The sequence below is a fragment of the Ictidomys tridecemlineatus genome, chromosome X (genome assembly GCF_052094955.1).
Source record: "Ictidomys tridecemlineatus isolate mIctTri1 chromosome X, mIctTri1.hap1, whole genome shotgun sequence".
Classification (NCBI taxonomy): domain Eukaryota; kingdom Metazoa; phylum Chordata; class Mammalia; order Rodentia; family Sciuridae; genus Ictidomys; species Ictidomys tridecemlineatus.
The window spans coordinates 88,083,117-88,099,660 of NC_135493.1; the positions used below are offsets into that span (position 1 = coordinate 88,083,117).

General features: G+C 49.9%; 1 protein-coding gene across 4 annotated transcripts; it reads right to left on the bottom strand.

The window, feature by feature from the left end:
* Window positions 1-1,468: 1,468 nt before the first annotated feature.
* On the bottom strand, window positions 1,469-13,666 carry Cdk16 (cyclin dependent kinase 16). 4 transcript variants are annotated; one of them, XM_078034877.1, is made up of 18 exons: window positions 13,338-13,666; window positions 9,655-9,669; window positions 8,689-8,731; window positions 8,377-8,584; window positions 7,639-7,772; window positions 7,414-7,539; window positions 7,264-7,320; window positions 7,053-7,167; window positions 6,125-6,219; window positions 5,965-6,027; window positions 5,593-5,716; window positions 5,294-5,414; window positions 5,089-5,186; window positions 4,898-5,003; window positions 4,773-4,815; window positions 4,539-4,629; window positions 2,873-2,950; window positions 2,504-2,776 (listed from the first exon to the last, which is right to left on the bottom strand). In XM_078034877.1, exons 1-18 carry the CDS (start codon window positions 13,388-13,390, stop codon window positions 2,739-2,741), a joined length of 1,608 nt encoding a protein of 535 aa, XP_077891003.1. In that variant the 5' UTR covers window positions 13,391-13,666; the 3' UTR covers window positions 2,504-2,738. The 4 variants fall into 4 exon arrangements, with proteins under 4 accessions (XP_021581260.1, XP_077891001.1, XP_077891003.1 ...); XM_021725585.3 differs by lacking the exons at window positions 2,504-2,776; window positions 8,689-8,731; window positions 9,655-9,669 and adding an exon at window positions 1,469-2,463 and having other exon boundaries at window positions 13,338-13,664; XM_078034875.1 differs by lacking the exons at window positions 2,504-2,776; window positions 8,689-8,731; window positions 9,655-9,669; window positions 13,338-13,666 and adding exons at window positions 1,469-2,463; window positions 12,897-13,295.
* Between the last annotated feature and the right edge of the window lie 2,878 nt (window positions 13,667-16,544).

Sequence of the window (16,544 nt, forward strand, 5' to 3'; positions counted from 1 at the left end):
CCAACCCAGACATGCCACAGATAAGGGGTCACAATACCCTGAGGGTTGTATAAGCCCTGTAGGAGAAAAAGGAGTACTTCTTTCACTTGGGACCCCCAAAGAAAGTGGCATTTGAGTTGGATCTGACACATGACAAAGAGCTGCTCTTCAAGCCCAACTGAATCTTGTCAAATTCACTGAATTTGCCCCTCTGCAAACTGTCCCTTCCCATTTACCTGGGCAACCAGGTAAATTCAAGAAGCCTTCCTTCCCAGCCCTAGACTTTTGTTGTTTTTTTGTGATACTGGGAGTTGAACCCAGGGCCTGGTACATGCTATCACTGAGCTACACCCCCAGCCCTAGACTTGGTTTCTTCACCTTTCAGAAACCAAATTCTGCTCATACCAATAACCCTACCGATTCCTAGAGCAGTTGGGTGAATTCCAGTTCTCTTATGTCTGGACTGGCAATCTCATCCCCCTTTGCAAGGTCCTCATTTTTCCAGCCTCTCTTGCTGCCATAGGTGGCCGAGATCTTCTGATTCTACCTCAGAGATGGATAGCACAGGAAATCTGCTGAGGAGCTTGTGAAATTTCCAGCCCTGTTACAAGAAAACAGGGTGTCCTGTTTTCCAGGCTTGCATTCCCATCTCTGGGGACATGGCAGCCACTATGGCACCATGAAACTACAAGCTGAAATACCATCAAAATGCATACAAGGACACAGTGGTGTGATTAGAGGTCTTCAGGTTACCACCACTGAGTTTCAGGAAAAAGCCACTTAATTAGGCTTACAATTACTTGCAGCATTTGCCTGCCCTGCCCACCCCACTTCAGCCTGTTGTCTATTCTTGATTCAGGGCATATGAGCTAGAATTTACAGGACAGAAATTAAAACCTCAACTATCCCCACATGAGGGTAAGTCCCAGTCTGGGACCTCTTCCCAAGATCACCTCACCCATGCCCATGGTTTCCACTACTTCTTGAACACCAGTAATCCAAAACTTCCAGCTCTGTGATCCCACTCCTGAACTTAATCCATGTATTAAAGGATTCTTCCTCTACCTACTCAGAAGTCCAAAATCTAACCTTATCTCATTTCTTCTCCCATCAGTCCTGGTCAGATATGTGGTGGTCACACTAGGCCTCTTTGCTTCATCCCTACACCCTGGGGCTTTCAGTGTCCTTCAAACAGCTTCTCTACAGCCCTTGCCTCTACCCTGTCAGGCTTACTCTTATTGCTGGATATATCTAACTCCTCTCTGCTTGATTCTCAGAACATCAACACTCTTCAGCCTGCCCTTTCTGCTTCAATTGGATGTTCCACCATTATATGTACAACCTATCAGGTCTTGTTCATAATCATACCATGTCCCTGGCCTACTCCCAATGCTCTCCTAGATGATGGGGACCAGGTATGAATTCTCCAAGTTTCTAGTAATCACCCCAGCTTGAGCCCCCACCCCTTTACAGGGATTTGCAATCAGGCTTTTCACTTTAAACTTTTTAATATTTCATACAGCGATTATGGTGCATTCGGGAACCCAACCCCCCAAATCCCATTAGGAAGGCTCCCACCCTTGCCCTCCCACCCCATTTAAGGGTCCCAAGGGCTTAGGGTAGAGGAAGGGGAGGTAACCACCCATCCAGGGATGACCCTGGAGACTGTCCCTGCCCTGTCTCACCCTCCCAGGGGTTAGGGAGCAACAACTGGGCACAAACCCCCCATGTGTCCCTCTGTCCCTGCTTATGCACGTATACACACTATGGCTCCTGGCTAAGTTGGTCAGTTCCTTCCTGGCAGGGCCCCTACTCAACAGCACCGAGTGAGACAGGGCAGGAGGGCTGGGCTGGGCTGGGGAGACCCTGAGAAGGAAGGAGGTCCGGCTACAGGACTGTAGGAGGGAAAAGAGTGGGATCTCCCCCCACACCTTGTCCATCTCCCAGAGTCTCCAGCAATTTACAGATCCCCCTGCAGCTGGGAATGGCAGGCAAGGGAGGAAGGCGAGTGGCCGAGGCATGCTTTCCCATAGCCGATCCCAGGGTCTGGTGATGATCAGGGTTCCAAATAGGGGCTGTGTCCCTGCCTCTCTTAAAGGCTAGGAGTGGGGCTTCATTGCACAAAATACTGTGGGAGGGCCTCACACAGGGGGTGGGGCCCAGCCAGTCTGTATACAGAGATATTGCATTTAAAAAAATGAAAACCTCATTTAAAATAATTAAAAAATAAACAACGAATGAAACAAACAAACAAAAAAAAAGGCCCACACAACATGAGGCAGATGGGGCAGGCAGGAAAGCAGGTAGAGAATGCCTCAGACCCAAGGCATCGCCACCTTCTTGTCTGAGTCAAGAGCCCCAGCCTGGGCTAGCTCCAGACCCCTGGCTGGCCATGGGGTAGTGGTCCTGGGAGAGGATATGATGAGGAGGGGTAGGCCTGGCCTCAGTGTGGGAGGCTGGCACGGCCATGCTGTCCGCCGGCAACTACCGAGACAGAGAAAGAGAGACAGACAGACAGACCAAGCAAAGGAGTGATGAGAGCTTTGTTAGCACCCAGCAGACAGGCCAATGGGTGGGTTGACAGGCCAATGGTTGGGTGTTTGGGCAGGTGGCAGGGGACAAGTGGGCAGGTGAGTGTGGCTCAGGCAGGTAGGCAGGCAGCAAGCAGGGAGGATGCAGTTGGGGTTTGCCCTGTGAGGGGTGTGGCATCCCTCCAGCCGCTGCCTGCTGGGACCTCGGTCTGTGGCTTAGAACTTGGCTTAGAACTCGGTGTCCACCACACGGAAAGCTGGCCTGCCTGCAGGGGAAAGCAGAGCGGATGGCTGTTGGTGGGCAAGCAGGTAGGTGGGTGGGGCAGGGGCAGGGGCAGGGACAAGGGAGGTGCCACACCTACCTGAGTCAGGCATTGATGAGGACCGAAGATTGGCCTCCTTTTGTAGCTGGATCTCCTTTAGTGCAAATATGGAAGTAGCTGTGGGTGGAAGAGACACCTATGTAAGGGATAACCCATGGGGCCATCCAAGACCAGCCCCTGTATGGTCCCACTGAAGGAATTAGACCAAGTTGCCCATTTTTTAAAAAATATTTTAGCTGTAGATGGACACAATATTTTATGTATGTATGTATGTATGTGTGGTGCTGAGGATAGAATCCAGTGCCTCATGCATGTTGTCAACCACTGAGCTACAACCCTAACCCCAAGTTGCCCATTTTTCAAGAGGCCTTTCATTCATCAAATAATTCCACACACAAACCAGCTACAACTAGAGAATATGGGATGTGGATTACTGCATGTTACAAAGAAGTTATTTTCGAGAGTGATAATGGTATTGCAATGACTACCTGTTAAGTCCAGGTGATGGATGGTATTTTAGAATCTGATCTAAACCATTATTTTGATAATGGGGATTGAGCTCAGGGACCCTTTACCACTGAGCTACATTCACAGACCTTTTTATTTTTATTTTGCTGAGGCTGTCCTTGAACTTGTGATCCTCCTATCTCAGCCTCCATAACCACTGGGATTACAGGTGTGTGCCACAACGTCCTGCATTTTTAAAATATGATTTAACCCAGTGGGCCAATTGTTTTAGGTGAGATAACATTTTCTAAAAAATTGTTCATAGATAAACATGCCCAAATTATTTAAGGATGAATATATATCTATGGGATTGGATTTGATTCAAAATAATCAGAGGGAAGTAGAGAAAACCACATTAGCTGAGTTGATGAATTGTTATAGTACTTGTGTGAACTCATCATATTATATTTTTTGTTTCTGTTTTTGTTTTTTGGCAGTATTGGGGATTGAAATCAAGAATACTCTATTGAGCTACATCTCCAGTCCTTTTTATTTTTATTATTGTTTATAACATCTTGCCATCTTCTTGCTTCGGTCTCCCAAGTAGTTAGGTGCGCTACCATGACCAGCAAAGGTTAACAAGCATTTATTGGGTTAAATGAATTTTCTTATTTTTAAAAAATGGCATTAAAAATGGTCCTGCTGATTACCTCAGCTACTCTTACTTGGGAGGCTGAAGCAGGAAGATGGCAAATTCAAGGTCAGCCTGGGCAACTTGATGAGACCCTGTCTCAAAATTTTAAAAAGGGCTGAGGATGAAACTCAGTGGCAAATTGCCCATGGTTTCAACCCCAATACCACAAAGAAACAAACAAAAAAACAATGGGCCTGGAATAACCACGATGACGTGAGGGAGCTCAAGGGAAGCTTCTATCTTCATTTTTTGACTTGTGTGTTGGCTACATGGGTGTGCTTAGTATGTGACAATTAACTGCATTGTACAGTTAAGCTTTGTGCATTTTTTAGCATATATATAAGGAAATGTCTTTTTATGTACTGTGTGAAAATTTTTGTGAAAGATAAAGGAACTGAAAACCAAAAAAAATATTTTAGTAAATACAACCCATTATACTGTATGAACAAGGATGTCTTTTTAGAGATGGCACAGCTAGAACCCTCACAACCAGCTCAGCTGTCCCAAGGAGTCTTGTTCCCCACAATCCCTGCCCCAGTTCATCCATTCTCCAGCTCTACTTACTGTCAGGAAGTTTGTGGATCCGCTCTCCCAGGATGAGAAAGAATGGATGTTTCATGGCATCCTCTGCGGAGATCCGATTGCGACCCTCAAACTGAATTGGGGGGAAGTAGGTGCATTAGTATTTTCAATGAGAAGGTCTCTCCTTCCTGCCAGCCTCAGAGCCCCTGGGGGTCATTGTGTCCCCATACCTGGAACCTCCCCACCCCCAAGACTGGTCCAGGAAAATGGTCTCACCTGCAGCAGCTTGGTGAGGAGGTCAGCCCCATCGCTATCAAGTCTACCACAAGGACAAGGGAATCTGTTTTACATTGAGTTTGGACACTCTGGTCCCTAATGCCCACCCCACCCACCAGCCTCACCGGGGTGCGTGGCTCAAAAGGGCCTCAGCTCGGTACTTGGGGTAGTTGTATGTCTTGAACTCCTCATTAGACAGGATGCCTGGCCATGTCTCCTCAGTTGGGGTTCCTAACAGGGAGGAGTTGTTTGATTCCAAACATCTCATATCCTCCCTTCATGTGCCCACAGCTCCTAGGGCCTACGTATTCCTCACCCAAGATGCGGAAGATGAAGTGCAGCTGCTCCTCCACCGTGGAGCCCGGAAAGAGGGGCCGGCCTGTGGCCATCTCATAGAAGATACAGCCCACACCCCTGGGCAGGGAGGACACAGTGAACAGGGAGGCAGTTGGCTGGGTGGTATGGCTGCAACAGCCACCCCCTTCACCACCTGGCCCTGCTATACTTCCACCTCTCCTCACCACATGTCAATCTGGGTGGAGTAGTCCGTGGAACCGAGAAGGATGTCAGGGGGCCGGTACCACAGTGTCACCACTTCATTTGAGTATGTCTTCGTTGGGATTGACTTGGCACGGGCCAGGCCTGGGCAGCAAAGAGAAGGGGCAGCTGGAATAAGGAGATCACGGGCAGTGGGTAGAGGGTGTCCTAGGCAAAGTTTAGAAAAGCTGATGGGAAATGAAACTAAGTGGCCATGGGGAAGGGGAGTGCTGGGAGAATAAGGCTGCGGGAAAGAGAGGAAGAAGGGGGAGGCTGGTGGTACCAAAGTCAGCCAGCTTGAGTTCTCCCCTCTCGTTGATGAGCAGGTTCTGGGGCTTGAGGTCTCTGTGTAGCACCTTCTGCCGGTGGCAGTAGGCCAGGCCACGGAGCAGCTGGAACAGGAACAGCTGGGAACCCAGTAATGACAGGCAGAGGTCAAAGGATATCCAGCAGCCCAACCCCCAGCAGGCAGGAACTGCTCCCTCCCAAACACATTGAGCCCAGAGCTTTGTTAAACAAAAGAGGACAGGCACCCAATGTCAAGCATTCCCAGCAAAAAAAAGTCAAATGGGAATGGCCATTTCTGGAAGATTTTGGGGGTGCAGTGGAGTGGGTGGAGTCCCCCTCCTGTCCCTGCTTCTTGCCCCACACCCACTTTCACGTTGTGCATGTTGATGACATTCCCACAGTCATCCAGGTACTGCTTCAGGTCCTTGTCCTGAGGAGAAAAGAGGCAATATAGGAACAGCATCACATCCAGAAGCTCTTGGCCATCTCTCCACCTCCCTCCAGGACCCACTGCCACCCAACCTTACCAGGTACTCAAAGACAAGGGTGAGGGACTTCTCCGTGTGGATAATGTCATGTAGTGTAACAATGTTGGCATGCTTGAGATCCTTGAGCAGGGACACTGCAGGAAGCATGGGAATGAGATGAAGCAAGAGTCAGAGTCCCATTCTCAGGACAAAGGTGAGGACATGGACCAGACAGGGATAAGCCCAGCATTTCCTTCTTTCCCCATGAGGTAACATCTCACAGCAACAGGCTCTAACCCACCCTATGCCAGGAAGGTGCCTCCATGTTCCAAATGTGGAAAATAAAGCACAGAGACATGTACGAAATAAGAACCTTGGATTGCTGCACCAGGTTCATAAGATACTAGGTTTTTACAGTCTGATTTTGGTTTCTGGGAAGGGGAGTTGCTCCAATCCTCAGTATACAGGCCTGTAGCACAGTGTGAAACTTGAGTTTTCATGCTTACTTTCTTTCTTTCTTTTTTTTTTTTTTTTTGAGAGAGAGAGAGAGAGAGAGAGAGGGAGGGAGAATTTTTTAATATTTACTTTTTAGTTTTCAGTGGACACAACATCTTTATTTTATTTGTATGTGGTTCTGAGGATCAAACCCAGCACCCTGTGCATGCCAGGCGAGCACGCTACCGCTTGAGCCACATCCCCAGCCTTCATGCTTACTTTCTATACAACGCAAATCCATTCCAGGTGCTATTCTGAACACTTTAAGGGGTACTCTCAGAACCAAAGCAGGCACCATGGTTTGCAATTCATTCACCTTCCCTGGTTCATTTACAGATTCCTGGTTACTCTAATACCTGGATATGTGGGTGATGGGCATTCTCAGGAAGTCCAGAGCATTGAAAAAGGTTTCCCAGAACCTCTAGTTTTTATCCTCACCATGGAGTGTTTGTATGCCATGGGGAATAACCCCCATATGAGATGGGGACTGTACCTTCCCGGATGGCGGTGCAAGGTGCCCCCTCTTCATGTTCCAGTCTGATTTCCTTTAGTGCCACAAGGTTGTCTGTGAGCTTGCTTTTGCCTTTGTAGACGGTGGCATAGGTACCCTGGGGTGTGAGGAAGTGTGACGAGAGGTGCTATGAGGCTGCAGGGAGTTTCTACTGACCTCCATCCCCACCATGGACCTCTTGGCTGTCTCTCACCTCACCCAGCTTGTCCAACTTGATGTAGGTCTCCAGTTTCCCAAAGCCGATCTCAGACTGTGGGATGAAGGAGGCAGGTTGAAGCAGGCCCAAGGGATGGTTTTAGGAGAGGAACAAGAGGAGGAGAGAGCAGGAAGAGAAGGTGCTCACCAGGCTGACGCGGCGGAGGCGGCGGCTGAGGGGCTTGTCAAAGATGGGGCTATTGAGGGTCAGCTTCTCAAGGTAGCCCTCGGGCAGCCGGATGTCGGCTGGGAGTGACAGGCGCTTGTTGATGTCCTAGCAGGCAAGACAAGGGAAAAACAGGACCATGAGTTCTACTTCCCCAGACCCAACCCCTTTTCCAGCTACTCCATCACCAAGACGGGGGTTAAGCACCTCAGTGGAGATCTTGCGTGGGGGATGGTTGCGCATGCGCACTCTCACTGGAGACTGCACCTCATCCGAGGATGTGGCTGAAGCCTGGTCACTCTCCCCATCTGACCCCATCTTCAAGTCCTCGTGCACAATCTCTGGTGGTAGGGATGGGGGAAGGCAGGCCAGGTGGGGTCAAGAACACCCCCCTCACACACAACACATTCCCTCATCATTCCCATTTATGCACATGGCCCCAGAAACAGCCTTGAGTCCCTCAGGGACAGGATAGTGGAGCCCAGGGAAGCCCAGGTGGGCCCAGAAGAGGTTGAAAGGGTGTATGAGGGGATGACAGGCAACAGTAGTCACCTAGTGCACCTCATTCCAGGGATGAGCGGAGACTGCGGCTGGCCCAGGGCCAGAAGGCAGGTGGCAGCAGAGGTAACCAAGGGCCCTAGGAAGGCAGGCCAGGGCAGGCAGAGTGCCAAGAGGCCTTAGGGCTATCATATCACAGAGTGAAGAAGGGCAGAGGGAGTCTTGGGGCAACTCTAATAGGCAAGGTACCCTTTCCCGTGGAGCATGGACACAAAGCCAAGGAAAGGAGCACCAATGGACAGACAGACAGTATGTTAAAAAAGAATTGTAGGGAAGGGGAGAAAAAGAAGACAAAAAAATGAAAATAACACAAGTCTAAGAAGAACTTGGCTGGAAGACAGCACCTGGGGACTGGGAGCAAGGAGAAGTAGTAGTCAGTGGACTGACCTGGTGCAGAGCTAAGTGGGCCCCGTCCAGAGCGAGGTTCCCCAGGGGCAGCACGTGTTGGAGCCTCTCCAAGGTCGCTGCCACCACCACCACCACTCTCATCCAGACCTATCTGCTCAGGGGCACCATTGGTCTTATCTATGCCTCGGCCCCCTCGGAGTGTCATTGACAGCTGCCGTTTGATCTTCTTCATCCGATCCATGGCGACCTGAGCAGGGGACATGAATAGAAATGGGTCCCACATTAGCATTTGCTTGACTACCATGGGCACACTAAAACCTATGACAACCTATTGGGAGCACTGATACAAACACTCCTAAGTAGCCCACCTGGGTACTCAGAATTGGGTGGCTGGCTGAGGGCAAGGGCCCACCCAGTAGATTGTTGGTCTCCACGGTGGCAACCTCACTGTGGGAGCAGAGGGCTCCACAGCAGGCAATCTCAGGTGCAGCGGTAGTGATGGACCCAGCCACAGGTGGGACAAGGGGCTCGCCCAGAACTGAGGGACCAGTGACACAGCCCCGGGCGCGCCCATAGAATGGCATGTTCCGCTGGCACCAGCCCCACATCGCCCCCAACTGCCAAGGCAGAATGCTCCCTGTGGCTACAAGGACCCTCAGGCCTCCCCCAGCAACCATTGTCATGGTGACTAGTGGACTACCCCACTGCTCTACCCAGATAGGGGGTGCAGAGTTCCTGTCCAGACCCAACCACTGTGTGGAGTTGGGAGGGGCCATCTCAGTATACCCTAGTTGTCCTCAGAGCTGCTGGAAAGGTTCCATCCAGTTGGGACCCACAGTGTCCATCTCAGATTTTCACAAGCCAGGTCACTTTTTTCCCTCTACTAGACAATGTACATTTCCTTTATCACCCCCCAAATTAACGCCCCAGTCCTCAATGTGGCACTTATCTCATTTGCCCCTGTTACCTCTCTGGTCTCACCTTCCCCTTGACCATTCCCAGTTGTCATTGTACAACTACACTCAGCAGTCCTACCTCAGGGCCTTTGCACTGGTTGTTCCTGATACCTAGGACACCCTTCATGCAGAATGTAAAATAGCTCACTCCCCACCCACTTCATTTCATTGCTCAAAAGTCGCCTTCTTCATGAATAACCCTATTTAAAAATCTCAACCATCCTGAAGTAGATCACCCAGCACTTATTACCTCCTTAGAAATGACACCATCTATTTATTGGTCTCTTTGCTCTTTACTGTCTATCTCGTCACCACAACTAGATAGTAGCACCAACAGGATAGATTTCTGTTTTGGTCACACATATATCCTGAGGACCTGAAATAGTTACTGACACAGAAAATATGCTCAAAAAGTACATATGACAGAAACAAATAATCACATAGGACCAACTTCTGCTGAGGTGGTTGAGTCCCTGCTACTCATGAACAACCTCAAAAAAGGTGGCCCAGAGATGCTGGTCTAAGGAATATGACCTAGATGGGCTGCTAGAGAGAATGGGGCCACCAAAAGGTTTAAGCTGGCCTTCTTCTGCTTCCTCCTGGGCTCTGGGCCAGTGAAGAGGGGGAAAGACCTGGCCCAGGAACCATCTGGACTAACAGCAGGGACTAAGATGGCCCTGGGCCCAAGGGAAGTAGAGCTAGATAGGAGGTCGAGGATGAGGCTGTGGCTGCATTTGAGAGAAATGGGTCATCTGGAACCTTGAAATCAAGTGCTTAACCCAGCAGCTCCCACCCCTGCTTCTGTCTGCCTTTTAAACTCACTGCCCTCAAGAAGGGAAGAGGGTCTAGCCTAACAGAAAGACCCAGATAGAGGATGAGAGGTCCATCCACAGAGAACCCAGGATATCAACAACAAAATCCTGACCTGGGAGGCTAAACACTGGACCTATGGCTAAGGAAGGTAAATCATGGCCAGCTCCCAAAGACTACCTTGTGTCCCCATATGGCATGGATACCCAATGCTTTGAATGTGGTGACAGGGAATGGGGGAGGGGTTGGAGAAACTCTAAGTAGGGCTGAATAGAAGATAGAGAGGGAGATAAGAGTAGTCATGACTTCTGGAACCCTCAAGGGCTAGATACGTTATGGCGTTCCATTTCTTGAAAACTTTAGGATGATGTGGTAGGAAATCTGTGTATCATGCAATACTCCCAGTGGTGAGTTTAGAGAAGCTAAGCAGGCCCCTGTGAACAGACACTTCAACATTTATATGCAGCAAGACTATTATCATTTCAGTTTTGTGGGCCTATAGATTTTGAAATAAGTGAAGAAGGGGGCAAGAAACTGGACATATAACTCTACTCCAAAAAGGGCATATGCCCAGGGGGCTGGGGTTGTAGCTCAGTTGTAGCATGTGAGGCACTGGGTTCGATCCTCAGCACCACATAAAAATAAATAAATAATAAAATAAAGATTCTGTGTCCATCTACAACTATTTTTAAAAGGGCATGTGTCCTTTATGACCCCCAAGGACACACACCTCTCCTCCGACTATTCTCATACTGAAGGATATTTGCTACCTCATAATACACAATCCACTGGGGACAGTTATTATTACACTCTATTACTCCCATGGTCATATAACTCCTCATTCTGACCGTCATGGGCACATACCCTCAAGAAGGTCTCACTACATCTTAACTCCCATTAGCATCCATGATTTCTCCTTTTATCTCTAACTCCACTGCAGCATTCAAAGCCCTAACTTATTGCACTGAACACCGTTGGCATATGCTCAGCCCCTCTAAGTAACTCTTGGTACCACATTCATAGGCCCCTCCCTGCCCCAGTTGCTTGTTAGCTCCTTCACTTCACAGTACCGATCCTCTATCAATGTATGGTTCCCCCCAGAATTCTGGCCCACACTAACATGCACTTGGGACGCTCTACAGCTGACCTGAATTAATACTCACTGATCCTTCACACTGCTCTAGATCTCAATAGCACAAAGTAAACCTTGAAGATCCCTGACTGGTTTTGTCCACACTCAGGCCCCTTCTCACCCATGACCATCGTTAACATATATCTTGTCAAGTCGTTCTACTACCCTATCCCTTCCATCAGCACAAACTGGACCTTCATTCCACCCTGACCCCTATTAGCACACACATAGCCTTATAAGTCCTGCCTCCCCATTAGCACACCCTAAACCCTTACTCAGCCCTATTCCCCAGGGATACACAACACACTGTTCTGTAATGGTCTGACCCTCATTAAGTGTACACAGCTCTCCATTCAGCCTTGACCCCCATTAGCACACACTTCAGTTCTCCATGGCTCTAATCCACTTTGGCACACCTACACCATCACATATTCCTGACCTGTTTCTCTTTGCTTCAATCCCTCCACAGTTTTAACCCTTGTTGGTTCACACTTAGGCCCTCTTCATAGCCCTGCTTCCCCCTATTATACACTAAATGACCTCCACAGCTCTACCACAGTTCCCCCTGAACCTCAATATATTCCAGTGCCACACCAACACACATTGTCTTTACAATGTTCTGACACTCCTTATATTCCAGATTTCATATGGCTGACTCTCCCCCAGATGGTACACATTTACATGTCTCTATGACTTTAAACCCACATTAGCAGTCAATCACTAGAACTTTATATACAGTATTACCCTGCACTTTCTGGAGTCTCACATTCCCTTTGTGGACTCACACCTCACCTTGACCCTTAGTGTGCTGAGCTCTTACATACTAAGACACTTCCCTCATCATCACCCTCCTTCACACATATATGCAATTCTGATACCCATTAACACAAGCCCAGATCTTCTACCATCCTGTCCCCATTACACACCCTTGGCATACACCAGACCTCTCACTATCCAGATCTTTATTACTACATGCATACAACCTTAAGGCCATGACCCTCTTTAGCACACATTGGGCTCCAATTATCTGCCCCTCCATGAGCACACCTTGGACCCTCACACTCTAGCCCCACCATTAACAAATACACAAAATTAATACCAACTTGACCCTTATCACCACACACTAGGCCTCTTAGCCCTGATCTTATCGCCACACTTTCTGTTACCTCCACCACCCTGTCACCTATTAACGTATACTGGGCCCCTGCAGCCCAAACCTCCACTAGCAAGTCCTTAGAGTTGTCCCGGGACCCTACCCCCTAAACACACCTCAGATCCCTCGGGGACCTGCAATCCCCTGCCATTAACACACCCTGGGCCTCAAACCTTAATGCTCCGACCCCTGCACAGCTCAGGCCCCCATTAGCAAACCTTGAGTCTTTCGCTACTCTGTCACTCATTTCCACATCCTCTGGTCCTTTGGTCACCCTGCTCCCCCTTAGCACCCACAGCACTTCCCATCCCCAGCACCCAGGACGGGCCCAGGGCGGGGCCAAGGTCAGGGAGGCCACAAATGACCCCCCACCCTGATGCATTCTGGGAAATTCGCAGGAGGAAGGGGGCACCTGCCAGTCTGGCAGTCCAGACCCCGGGGCGCCGCCCGGTGTCGGGGTTGATTCTATAGGAGCAGCCCCCACCCCAGGTCTTGGAGACGCGCTCACCGGCGGGGGCGCGCGAGCAACCTCAGAGCCGCGGGGCCGGCGCGGTGGCGCCTGGGGCGGCGGCCCAGGATGAGGCCGCGCGACCTCCTTCTCCTCCAGTTCGCCGCAGGCGCCCGTCCCAGTAGTCTTCGGCCATGGCTGCTGGGCCCGGGCCGCCGCCGGCTGAGGAGGAGGAGGCGGCGGCGGCGGCGGTGGCTGAGGCGGAGGCGGCGTCCCGCTCAGCCGGCCATGAGCTTGGCCGCTGTGGGCGATGCCCCCGGGCTCGTTGGCGCCCGCTGGAATCCGAGTGCTCACTGCGGCTCGAGGCTCAGAGCCGACTGCTCGCGGAGACGCGGCAGATCCCAGGGCCGAATTGCCAACGGCCCAACCGCCGCGCGCGCTGCGCTCCACGCATGCGCACGCACGCGCTGGAAAGGGTGAAGTGGGAAGGAGGGGACTCACCTCTGACTGCTTGTACCAAAAGACGCGTCCGCAGCGGGAGGGGGCACGGCCATTGCGCGCCCACAGGGGAATGTGGCGCCGGCCCTGGAACGGCGCCAGGGGTAAATGTGGAGGTTTAGGACTCAGTTTCGATCTTGCCAGAGGTTTGTTAACGCCGAGGTGAGCAGCAGCCAGTGGCCAGGCTGCTGGTCACCACTCTCTACCCCTAGTCGGTCTCACTTGGTACATTCCCATGGTGGCAAACGGGACTTTTGCAAGGAGGAAAAAAGATGAGACAATCAGTTCTAGTCCCTTGAGATGCCCCGGGAGGTAGGAATTTTAAAGGTTCAAGAGAAGATGACTTTTCTAAAAGAGATGGCCTGGATAATCATTGGCTTTTACCACCTTAGATAGGACAGCCTAGCCCCGCCCTGCTGCCTCCCCCCCACTGCTCATTCCCACTGTGAACGTGTGCAGCCCCGCCCTTTGAGGTTGTCTCCAAGCCAATCGGATTTGTTCCCTGTGGTGAGGCAGAGCAAGAATGAAGGGCGTGGCTGAACTGAAGAGGCGTGACTTCGCCTTTCCTCCTAATCGCCCCTTCTCCTCTGCCCGATTCTCATTGGTTTTTACTGGGGTGGGGGGAAGCTCGTTTTTGTTCTATACTCCTAACTACAGGCTGAATATTCCGCAAGGTGACTGGTCCAAAGAACATTCAATCGGGCACCATCCCGCCCTTAACCCTTCCTATCTCCTCCGACCTCTTAGGGTGGAGCCTAGGCTGAGAAGAAAGGTGGACCTTTAAATGGGCGGGCTCCACTACTGCGCAAGCTTGGAACTTTGGGTGGGGCGGGGCCTCCTCCTGTCTCCCGGGAGCGCATGCACTGAATTGCTTTTTCCAGCCACCTCAACTCCCTCTTCTTGTCCGCAGTTCCCCTCCGTAGCTTTATTTCTGTTATTTACTGTTCTCTGTTGTGTGCCAGGCGCTGCTAGGCATACCTAACCCCTCACTTCTCTCTGCGTGGAAAAACTACACTATCCCTAAGTCCAACTCAAGGGGCGGCAGCCTTTGGGCGGGCCTTCTGGGATTTCCTTACACTGCATCCCAATTCAAAAGCAGGCTCCCTGCCTCTTCTGAGCTTCCCTTTACGGCAGCCTTGATCATACCAGTTAGGATTTTCATTAAAGTTCATGTTAGTAAGGACTTCCTGGGCCATGATGGGGGTAGAAATATTGACAAAGACAAATCACCACCGCTGGATAGATGTCTCCTACCCTTTTTTTCCTCTCTTTCACTCCAGCGGTATTTCTGTTTCTGAATAAGGCAAGAACAATCCAGGACTTTGCACTGGCTAGTTCCCTTTGTCTGGAATGCCCTTGCCCCATATATCAGAATGCCTCATTCACTCCCTTCTTCCAAGTCCCTCAATCATAGTCACCTTCCAAAGGATGACTTCCTTAAGTACCTATTTAAAAATCCTTTATCCCCATAACTCCATATTACCAGACCTGGCTCTGTTCTTCACCTTTCTAAAGCACCAAGTTTTTCCCCCATTCGCAGTGCTGGGGAGGACCCCAGGGCCTTGCACATGCTAAGGAATCTGGTTTATCACTGAGCCACATTTCCAGCCCCAATCCACTTCCAACAATTTACTTATGCTATTCTGGGTTTTGACCTAGCAGAATGTAAGTCCCCAGAGGTCAGCGTGGATTTTTTTTGTTGTTGTTGTTTTTATTATTATTATCTAAGAGGAAAAGTTTTATTCTGAAATTTCACAAATCATTTCCTTACCCATAATTAAAGTCTGGTCATTGCTCAATGTTGGTACCACTAATCTGATTGAAATTTGAATAAAGGGAGGGAGATGGGGCTTAGGAATGCCAGGCCAAAGCAAAATTCCAAGGGAGTCCCTCACATCCATGTTGTTGTTTTTTAATTCACTGCTGGATCCCAAATGTGTGCAACAGTGCCTGGCACATAGTTGGTACTAAATAAATGTTGAATGCCTGAGTGGCAATTAGATTCAGGAAGAGGTAAGAGGAGACATCCTTGTCCCACCTGTCCATTGTCTCTGCTAGGTGCAGAGGGCTCAGCAGTGACCGAACTGGGGCCGTCTGAGCCCTAGTCTTCTACTGTCTGGCAGGTATAACAGTAGACAAACAGTAAAATAGTATGTGGGAAAGGAACTAATATACAGCCAGGATTAATGGGTAACTCAGAAGCTGGTTTTGATGAAGGGCAGAGTATCAGGTATAAGGTATCAAGGGGATCAAGGAGCTGTAAAAAGGGCTGGGGAGCTGGGTGCAGGAGTCTGAGACAGGAAGATCGTCAGTTTGGGCCTAACCTCTACAACTTAGCAAGGCCCTAAGCAAATTGGCAAGATTGTCTCAAAACAAAACAAAAAATTTAAAAAGAGCTAGGGATATAGCTCAATAGTAAAGTGCCTCTGAGTTCAATCCCCAGTACCAAAATTAAATTAATAAACAGGGCTGGGGATGGATGTTGCTCTGTGGTAAAGAAGCCCAGGTTCAATCCTTGGTACCAAAGGGGGGCCACTAGGAGAAGTAGCTCAGTTATAGGAGTTTGCCTAGCATGAACAAGGCCCTGGATTCAATCTGCTGTACCACAAAACAAATAAAATAGGAGCTATAAAGACAAGTTTCTAGAGAGTCCGGAGTTGTAATGTGGGGGAGGGTCCACTGGACGAGGTACGCGGGGTACTAAAGCTGGGGCAGTAGAGAAATGGGGGAGAGGAATAAAGCATGTGTGCAAGCCTCATTTGTAACAGGAGAGACAGTGGACAGATGTGTGGAGTGCCTGCCATACAAGGAGCACTAATATTGGAAAGGTGCTTATGGTGGTAGTCTCTCCACTTGACCTAGACAGCTAACACCACCATTAATCGGACACCAGAGGTAAAATGCTTGTTAGCCCCAGTGTCCTGGTGAGGACTAAATGGCAACTATGGAAGGATGAGGTGACCCAAGCAGAGTAGACAAAAGGGGGGAAAAATGGTCATGAGAGGGAGGCAGTCAATGGCATAGACTGTGCCTGGGGGCTAGGAGCTGGCCCAGGAGGCATCAGGTGTGGGGACAGGCTGTGATGGGAACCTAGCCAGGTTCAGGAATGTATTGAGATATTCCCAACACTCAGTTGAGTGGAAAAGTGAGGAGTCTTATTTCTAAGGAGGGCAGAGAAACTGGTTCCTGAAGGAAAGGAACAGATTTATG

Excerpts from the sequence above, each read along its gene's own strand:
- Cdk16 (XM_078034877.1), bottom strand. The coding sequence starts at position 13,390 with ATGGCCGTGCCCCCTCCCGCTGCGGACGCGTCTTTTGGTACAAGCAGT. Across the intron at positions 7,540-7,638 it reads CACGCAAGATCTCCACTGAG|GACATCAACAAGCGCCTGTC; the intron begins GTGCTTAACCCC and ends CTTGCCTGCTAG. Across the intron at positions 7,321-7,413 it reads GCCTCCGCCGCGTCAGCCTG|TCTGAGATCGGCTTTGGGAA; the intron begins GTGAGCACCTTC and ends TTCATCCCACAG.